The 10,874-nt window shown below is 21.3% G+C and overlaps 1 protein-coding gene across 1 annotated transcript; it reads right to left on the bottom strand.

Moving 5' to 3' along the window:
• Positions 1 to 1,910: 1,910 nt before the first annotated feature.
• Positions 1,911 to 6,540, bottom strand: LOC105361467 (maltase 1-like). Its single transcript, XM_011498694.1, has 8 exons — positions 6,350 to 6,540; positions 5,265 to 5,452; positions 4,549 to 4,815; positions 4,095 to 4,340; positions 3,824 to 4,009; positions 3,073 to 3,328; positions 2,153 to 2,495; positions 1,911 to 2,053 (listed from the first exon to the last, which is right to left on the bottom strand). Exons 1-8 carry the CDS (start codon positions 6,504 to 6,506, stop codon positions 1,963 to 1,965), a joined length of 1,734 nt encoding a protein of 577 aa, XP_011496996.1. The 5' UTR covers positions 6,507 to 6,540; the 3' UTR covers positions 1,911 to 1,962.
• Between the last annotated feature and the right edge of the window lie 4,334 nt (positions 6,541 to 10,874).

Raw genomic sequence — 10,874 nt, 5'->3', positions numbered from 1 at the left:
GAGTTAAGGTTCTCAGCAAATAATTATAATTGCTTTTATGTACTTATCAATTTCATAAATCTATACATAATAATAAAAAGAAAAAGATATTTCTATTCTTTTTTACTTATAAATATGGGATGTAAAATACGATGCTAATAATTCTTCTCCCATCTCTGTTCTCAGACTTCTTTCTCTTTCTTCATCAATATTCTACATTATATACGCCCACGTCCCAATCACATGTATATTGTCTACTACAAAATAAACATATATATATTTATATTTAATAGATAGAAGATGATGATAAACTAATAAGAAAACCGGCCGAAGATAAGTGAATCAGAGTTACCAAGATCGGATACACTCGAGTATCGAGTAATTATTGAAAATTTTTAATTATAAATTGAAACTCTTGTGATTATAATTAAAAATATTAATATTAATACTTTTATATGTATGATTATTGAAATACAAATATAAAAAAGAGATGAATCATTTATAGAAATTACAGCCATTATTCAGGCTTGGGTAATTATTTTAAAAAATTTAAGATTAAATAATATAATAAATATAATAAAATATAATAAATAAAAATTAAATTAATTGATTTATTTTAGACAATTAATATAATTTTAATGTTACGTTAGTTAAATAATATTCAAATTATTCAAAGAAAATCAATACCTTAAATAAATAAGACAAACTCTGAGAAAATTTCCTAATTTTTAAAAAATTACTTGAAAACTTAAAAAAAAAACAAAAAACTAATTGTTATTAAAATTAATGAATGAACAATAAAAAGTAAAAAGAGCTAAAAAAACGAATAACTATGAAACTTGAATATTTTTCTATCGTAATCAAATAAAAAGTAGCGTCTTTGCATTTCAGATATATGCATGTAAAACTTTAGCTTTAATGCGTTACTTTAATACAAAATATATACAAAGAAACTAAAAAATTTCACAAATAAGCAATTTATAAAAACTTTTTATTTAAATATTTGAGAAATTAAACTAAAGAGAATACGTATTAATTTTATTTATATATGTATAAATCATTTATGCAAGTAACGAAATAATTAGAGTATTGATTCAAATAAATTAAAAAAAATACATATAAAATTAATAATAATTATAATAATTATTAATATAGGTTCTCAAGTAATTAAAAGTTATTAAAAACTATTAAATTTATATTATTTTCACTAACAGATATTGATTTTTGTAATTTTCTGCTTTGGTAAGTCAGCGGCTTAACTATCATATATATAGGTTTTAATCATTTTGGAAAATCCACAATGAAGTGAAAATTACTATCAATTTTAGTTATAAACTCTCTATATCTAACATAAATATCCTAATTTACTTTATTATATTTGTCTATTATTACAACGTATTGAGAATCTTCTAACTAAATATTATTAATTTTACTATTATTATATTTGGATAGTTAAATATTTATGATTATTATCAAAACTTATTAATTTAACACAAAAGTTTTGGAAGTCATAAAATCGTATTTATCTACAATTTATGCTTGTTTATCGTATAAAAAAGATGGCCTACTATATATATGTAATGGAATACTATATAAAAATTCTGAAAAAATAATTGATACATGTATTATTATATTCATATTTTTAAAAAAAAACTAAGACATAATAAATAGAGCTAATTAAAAATTATCAAAATTATGAGCTAAAACAAATTTAATGATATATCCAAGAAACAGGCTATAAAATTTACCAATTAATTTAACTATTAATATCAATTATAACCAATAATGCATTCAAGTACTAAACTAAATTTAAATATACTGTAATAGATATTATAGATAAGAAATATTAAAGTGTATGTATAATAGAAAATGAATATTTCTTTATAATTACTTTATTTTATATTATCACATTATTTTTTATTATTTACAAAATATAAATTATTACCTAATTTTCTAATATTTAACTGCATATAAATATTAATATTATGAATCAGAATGAGAACCATCTACTTTTGCAAAGAGAACTAAAGAAACTTTTGGTGGCAATTCAATACTTGAAACCAATACCATTGACCTACAAAAAAAGTCAAAATATTAACATCCTGATTATTCTAGAAATATATATTAATTCAAAATAATACATTCTTTATTGTGACAGAATGTTAATAATTACCTCCATGTAATACCTGAGCCTATATTAGCAAGAATAACAATAGCTTCGGTAGCTCCAGGTAAGTGATCTGTAAGATCAACTACTTCTGCTACATCATCGGAGAAGTTTATAAGAAGAACAATAGCTTCGTTATTACTTTGACGGTCAATTATCAATACTCTATCATTATTTAGAACAGTAGTCTTTAGAGTTCCATTTTGCAAAGCTATCGATGTACTTCGTAGTTTGGTTAACGTTTGGTAAAGCACATAATGTGATTCAGGTTTACCTTTTTGATTCGCTAAGTTTAACTCTTTATAATTGTCAGGTATCGGTAGCCATGTTTCTAAAGCTGTACTGAAACCTATAATAATTATAAAAGTTATTAATGGAACTTAAACATTATTTAAATGCAATCTATAAAATAATAAATTACAGTTTCATAATAATTATTATTCACTTGACAATCATTTCTTAATACAAAGGTAATTGTATAAGAATTTATAAAAATTATAACCATAGATATTTTAATCAATTTTAATGGGGTGATAAAATATTGTGTGTATTAATATAAGAAAATGTAAATTATTTGGTTTCATATTGCCATTAAATTTGAATATAGGAAACTAAACTATTTGTATGAGATTTAAATAAAAATAAAACGTATTCACAGATATAATATTAATAGATTTAAAATTATACTAATGTAATTATTATTATTGCATAAAGTTTTTGTTTTTATTTAAAATAAAGTAAAATTATAATACTAATACGACATGATACTCCAATTTAAAGTACATTTCAACATAATAAAAGTAAAAATAACTTGAATAATTAATTGAGTAAGCGATAATTATCAAATTTTTCTAAAATTAATTAATAATTGTAAATTTATCATTTAACATTTATTAATATCTTAAATAAAAATTTTAAGAACTTACCCGCATCTATGGAATCATCCCATTGGAACGGAGTTCTATTAGGGTCACGTGTCAGTTCTTTAAAATGTTCGGGATCGACATGACAGGCTTGCGGATCTTTTGTTTGCTTCCAGGTGATGCTTAGATTGTCTTCCATAGCTATCTCCTCGCCATAATAAGTGACGGCAACACCAGGAAGAATCATGGAAAGTATAGTCATTTGATCGACTCTTCCAGGATATCTCGTAGCAATTCTGCTCCTATCATGATTGCCCATCTACATCATTGTACAACAAATAAGTTATCCTTAAAATTTTATAATTACATGAAAAGATACTCAAAATTTTATACGAATTTGTATTTTAATAGATAAAAAAATCATTCAATAATTGTTAAATTTATTATTCATTGTTGTTTTGTTAACAAAATTAAATTTATTAATATTCGAAAGTAAATTCTTATTTTCAATTTATCATAATTTCAACAAAATTATAATATATAAGAAACATTGCTATAAGTAATTTATATTAAATTATATTCATTCAGTTAACATATTACAACTACACTATGATTAATTTAAATTATATTATGAAAGTATTTTTTTAGTATTAAATTTTGTGATGTATTATCTATCTATAACAATTGCAGTTTATTTAGATTTTATAAACCTTCATTTTTCTTGTAAGATTTTATTTGTAAAAGCCAATTTACTAGAGATTCTAATCTGTACTTATCGACTTGATTGAAGTAACTATTAGAAACGTATTCTTACCACCCAATTAGCAACTTTACCATCCGGCATATTTAATATCCACTCATCGATAACATGCTTAAATTCACTAGGCTTTGAAGTAATATTAACTTCCGTAATAAGATTAAAATTAAAAGAAATATCGGCTCCGTAAGTATAATATTTCATAAGATTTGTTAAATTTGTATAGGCTTCAGTCATTAGAACCTATTAAAGACAAAAATTTCATCAATCTTGTATTCAATGAAATTTAAACATGGAAGAACTTATATTTGTATTATAAACAATGAACCTTTTCTTCTTCATTATGTGCATCCGTCCATTCATCAACTGTCTTTCTCCACTCGGTAATTAAATCATAATTTCGTGGGTCATTTTTTGTATAAATGTGATTGAGATTAAGATAATTATCTGTTGTTAACGTAAGCTTATTATATACTACTGGTTCATCTGGAAAACCGTCTTTTTCATAAACATGAATAATTGCATCAATTCGAAATCCATCGATACCCTTATCAAGCCAAAACCGCAAAATATCCTAAAATTAGAATATTAAATTTGTATTTTATATTTATTTTTTATTTACTAATTAAATCTACAAATTTCAATTATACATTACTATATTTTACTAGTAATTTGATTAAGAATGCTATATCATAAATTGAAAACAATGCAATTAGAACTTATTAGTTACTTTTGAAAAATAAAAAAGTTTTTCTTATGTAATTAATATTCATATTTCTTACGTTCATTTCTTTATGTACATCAGGATTGTTAAAATTAAGATCAGGTTGCCTATATTCAAATTGGTGTAAGTACCATAAATTTCTTTTTTCATTATATTTCCAGGCTGGCCCACTAAAAAGACTTATCCAATTATTCGGTGGCTTAGTATTATTTTCTCGTCCTTCAAGCCAAACATAATAATCCTTATACTTTTCTTCACCATTGACACTTTTAATGAACCATTCATGCTGATCAGATGTGTGATTAGGTACAAAATCCATTACAACCTATGAACCAAATACTTTTTAATATATATTTCTTTCTATTATTTATTTAACTAAATAACCTTATTATTTTATTCCTATATTACTATTAAAAATAAATTGAAATACTAAAACAAATAATAATTGAAAAACAGAATTGATTTTGTAACGACCATTTGTATGATATATACATTTACATAAAATCACAATTACGTTCAAAATTAAATGTTCTAAAGATAAAATATATTACGAATAAGGATAACAATCGAAACTTATTGAACAATTATTTTTGTAATCATATTTTTGTGATTAAGTTATAATTATAATTATAATTATAGAAAAATATAACTTTTGTAATAATATATATATATATATATATATATATATATATATAATTAATTAGCACGTATTTAGAACATTATATAAATTATACGTTAAAATAATCATATAATATAACTTATTATATTATATACTTTAATTCCTAGTCTCTTTGTTTTTTGGAGCAGTTTATCTAAATCGTCCATTGTTCCAAATGTTGGATCAATAGTAAGAAAATTGGAAATATCGTATCCAAAATCAACCATTGGACTTGAATATATTGGCGATAGCCATATACCACCAATGCCAGCATCAATAAAATGTTCAAGTTTATCCGTTATTCCTATAATCATATATATTTATTAACAGTCAAAACTAATTAATATGTAATTAGACTTATATATATATATTTGTTTATTACTGTTCGCATTATTTTATAAAAACAGAAGATATTGAAGAAATATAACTAAATACTTCATGATATATCATATATCAATATATATCATTGACTCCCTAATTAATTGGTATAAATTACAATTTTATGAATGTACGTACTACAAACATCTTAATATTAAATTAAATTTTTATATTTTTCATATTTTTTAATCAACTTTAAAACTATTTAATTTTTAAATTAAAAAATTCAAAATTAAATTTAATTTTAAATAACAATTATAAATTGTATAATTATGTTTTTTATTTTAACAAATTTTGTCCATTATTTTTAAAAGTTTTTCTGGAAATTTATTGGCGATTTTGTATAACATATACTAAAATTGTAAATTTCGTCAAAAAATAATATCTTTGATTTGTAAAAAAATTTGACGAATGCAATTTTTTTTATTTAAAAGATTGATATGAATTCATTAATGGGAATAAAAAATATAATGATAAATATGTTATATTCTGAAATGTTCATTTAATAAATTCAAATTTAAAATTTAAAAGGTTAATAAAAATTCATAATTATAAAATAAAAACATGCAATTACAAGTGACAAAAGTACTGAATATATGACGAAAAAATTATTAACTAATTCATAATGAAAGCTTTGATAAGTTAAATTAATTTATTTGTATATATCGTTGTTTTGCTAAATAAATTTACAAATAGAGAAATGTTATTATTAATATTATAATTAGCGATAATGATTGATTTATGTTAATAAGAAAAAAAAATAAATGTTCAAATTTAATAATTAAATTACAAGTACAGATAAAATAAACCAAATTTCATCTACCTTTTAGATCACCTACACCATCTCCATCGTTATCCATAAAACTTCTTGGATATACTTGATAGAATACTATATTCTTCCACCATACTTTATTTTTTATTTCTCCTGCTACAAGAGCAATACTAAATAAAAGAATACAGTACAATCGAAGAGAAATCATCTTCAAATGTTAAAACATCTTCGTATTTACACGTCTTATATAGAGAATCATTTATTGGATTTTAAGGATAAATATTAAAGATAAATAATAATTAGATTGTCAGGCTTAATGAGTAATAATGTATAATTAATATTATTATCAATTGATTTACATGCCGTATATTATATTAATAAATTCAGGACAGTATAATTTATATCTGTTTTATAAATTAATGAGGCTTAACATGCATATGTGACGTATTATTAGTTAAATGACGTAACAGTACTTTTATAGGAAATTATACATAATCCATTACTCAAAAATGTTATAAAGATTATTCAGTTAAATAAATATTTGATGACGAACAGATGTTACCCCACATTATTAAAAAAAAAAATAATCTTTCGTCAATAATATTTCAACTCTCTAATTACGACTCCATCGTAAATATAAAAAATACTGAGTAGATTTTATTAAATAAAAAGTGTCCATAAACTACTCTTAATGAGATAAATCTGTATGTTGGTTTTTCGATAGGTGTAACTTTAACATTTATAAAATAAACACAATGTAAATACATTTTATAAATGTATAATTGTTTATAATTTATAATCTTATAATATATAAATTTATAATACACTTTATAAATGTTAATAATTATAACGGCTACAATAATGATAACAATTTTAATAATATTAAAAGCATTTTCTAATTATTGATTTATGTCTAATCAACAAAATACTAATTTAATTAATATACTGTGATTGTCGAGATCATCCTTTTACACATCAATTTTTGTTGTATATTTACTCTTAATAATTTAAATTAATAACTTTTAGTATACGTTTTTTATACAAAGATGAAAATTTAATATAATGCAACGTTGTAATTTAATATTTTAATTTTATTCATAAACTATCATTTATGTACTCTTATTTTAAATTCTATTCTTTCTATATTTCATATTTATTTTCGAAAAAAGGTTATAAATCGTATTAGTATATAAATAAGAAAGCAAAGAAAAGTAAGGAAGTATTATCTTGAGCTCTTATATAAGGTTTTGGAATTTATTATTACGAATACAAGTTCTTGATTTATTATATATGTATATATATATATATATATATATATATATATATTCATATATATGTCAGTATATATATGAATACTTACTTGATACTATACTAATATCTTCCATATTTTCAGCTGGGGTTGGTTATAAAATTTCTATAGAAATTTTTAAAATTATTTATTTAAATACTTTTGTTCTTTTAGAATGAACATTCTCAAATAATCTAATAAAAATATATAAGTTGAAATATTTTTTTTATAAAAAATTATAGTTGTCTATTATAGATATAAATTATACAAAATATATGTACATAAAATTTATTACAAAGAATAAATAAATTCCAAAAATTATTTATATAATTATTATTACAAATTCGTTTAAAAATTGAAGAAAAAAACGATATAATACATTATATTAATTTTTCAACATTATTAGCAATTTCTATCAACCTTATTAATAATAAAATTATAATTTAATTTCTGCCATGCATTTATGACTTATTTATTGGCAAAATACTAAAATTCTCCAAGCATATGATTTAATCGTATACAATCCCATGAGTTCGACGACTAGAATAATTCATATTTGCATGAAGAGAGCAATACATTGAATAAAATAAGTATTTGCAATTGCAAAATCTTGTTTACATGTATCATACACCTGGTGCGATAAAAATAAGCGTCAGAGAAGGCGTGTCACGCAATTGAAGGGTGTGTCATGTTGCCTAATTTTGAGGATAAAGTTCATTGGGTTTTCGTGTACTAGTATAATAGCGCTCGTCACGCCTTCATTTTATCATTTGAAAACTTCGGCGCTTTCCACTCTTCTCTGAGTTTAATTAACTTATCAGCAATAGAAAGTTCTTAAATAATTATCAATTTGGTAGAGGGTGTCGTTATTTCATTTGTAACTATACTAGTTTATAAATCAATAATCTTTACCGTAATAATGGGAATTTAAATTTTCGTGGAACATAAATATAATCAAGCATTTATAAGAAATTCAATACTGTTTCCTAAACAAAAAATATTTTTATGTAACCATTTTTGTCTTAAAAAGTTAACAGAAAAACCAGTTACTTTATTTAGTATCTCTACATATAAAAATGATATTAGTGATTTCTAATTTATATAAAGTTTAAAGTGAATAGTATAAGTTTCAAAGATGGATGTGCTACATCAACAACATAAAATTTAAACGATTTTCAGATTTTCGTTATTTATAAAATTATTGAATTTTAATACCTTTTTTATAAGAATAATTTTAATGAAAAAGAAGACGTAAATAATTCAGTTCAAATTTGCTAATTTATTCAGTCAGCTGTAATTTTTTTGGTTAATCGAGTAATGCTTAAAAATGGAACAGACTTACAGCTCGAAAAATGATAAGTAGAGTAAGTATAATTTATTATATTTATTTAAACAGCTAAGACTTCGTGCTATAAAATTTTGTACATATACTTTGCAATATAATTTCAATAAGATTTTTTATGCAGAAAATTAATATAAAATTACACATTGATAAAAAAATTAAATATGCACGATTAAAATATATTGATATTAGTATATTAACTAAAATTAAATTAATAATGAAATAAGAAGGAACTTAAAGTATTTCAGTGAAAACATTTTGTATTGTTATTTACTGATAATAAATAATATTAAAAACTTAAAACATACTATTAAACGATTTTGCTATTATGATTTCTTCAACAATTATTACATAAAAATTCGAATCTATAGATATTTATAAGCATTTCTTTTTCTATATAAAGGCATATAACATAAGTGCGTACATATATGTAAAAAAATACAAGGGCATACGCAAATGTGTCATAAAATAAAAATTTGTATAAATATTTACGTATTCTCGAAATGTTTAGAATGTTGCACGAATGAAAATAAAATAGTAATTTAATACATTTTTTTGATAATCGAATCCTATTTATATTAAAGAAAATTTTAATAAACTGATACTGAATAAAAATTTACTAAAATGTATAGCATCTAATTATAATAAATGTTAAATGATAAATATATATCTGATAATTATAAGTAATACAAATATTGTGTAATAAATATGTTATTGTTATCTGTGTTAGCATTATTACGTTTAAACATTTTTTTCTATGATGTACATCTAAAATCTATATTTCAATCATACAAGTAAAAAAAAATATTTGTAACATTTAATATATCTCATTTTATGAAATTTTTAATTTATCTATATTTAATACATAAATGAAAGTTTCTTATCTTAACTGAAATGTGCCATTTTTATCATTGGCTTTAACTTGAATATCATTTATGTTTAACGATACATTTATACAGAAGTATTTATTTAAAAATACTTTTTTACATAATAAATAATTTGATAAAACCCTAACTGGCACATTAATTTACTACCCAAACTTACCTACCCAAAATTAATTATGAAATTAACTAACTATATATGATGTACATATTTTGAAGAAATTAATGGTACGTAAAAATAAATTCAAATTTAATTCCATTTTTAACTGATGAATAAGCTAGTAATTTTTATATTTTTTTATTTCTAATTTTGTTTTTTTTCTACATCTGTATAATTATATCGATAGTAATTTTTATATGAAATTCATATATAAAAAATGTATACAAAAAGTATTTGTACAAATATGATTTTAATAATAAAATTTTAAATAAAAATGAATCTAAATAAAGCATATTGTAAACATTAATGTAAATAAATAAAATGCTATTTTTAATATTTAAAAGAAATGTTCATAAAAGAAATTAAATAATAATTAAAAAATATTTAGTTTATTATAGGAAATGCCACCTTATAAAGATATATGTTAAAAAAGTATAATTATACGTAATATTAATTAATATAAATATTTTGTTCGTATCTTATAAAATTGATGTAGGTGTATTAACAAATATTGTTTAATATTCAATTGTCAATTTACTGTTAAGTTATGAAAATTGTTGAAATAAATAAGCAATTACGATCATTTTGAACATTAATGAACGGAGTTTTATAATGTATTATTACAATTACCACATTATTTTCATACATAATTTTATATTTAGATATCTTGAAATATTGAGTTCACTTTGTTGGGATAGGTTAAAGGGAAGTAAGGAAGTAAACATAACTTGTGTAAAGTATAGACATTTATTTAGTTTTAAATATTATACAATAACACATATATTTCAATATATATATATATATATATATATATATATATACTGCCTATGGGATACTTAAAACGATATCTTGAAAAATAGTTTCGTTTTTTATATATATTTTTATAATAAATCATTCTATTTAAC

This window comes from Ceratosolen solmsi, unplaced genomic scaffold (genome assembly GCF_000503995.2).
Source record: "Ceratosolen solmsi marchali unplaced genomic scaffold, CerSol_1.0 scaffold10, whole genome shotgun sequence".
NCBI lineage: Eukaryota > Metazoa > Arthropoda > Insecta > Hymenoptera > Agaonidae > Ceratosolen > Ceratosolen solmsi.
The sequence above is the reverse complement of the archived record's forward strand: the minus strand, read 5'-3'. Positions and strand labels throughout refer to the sequence as shown.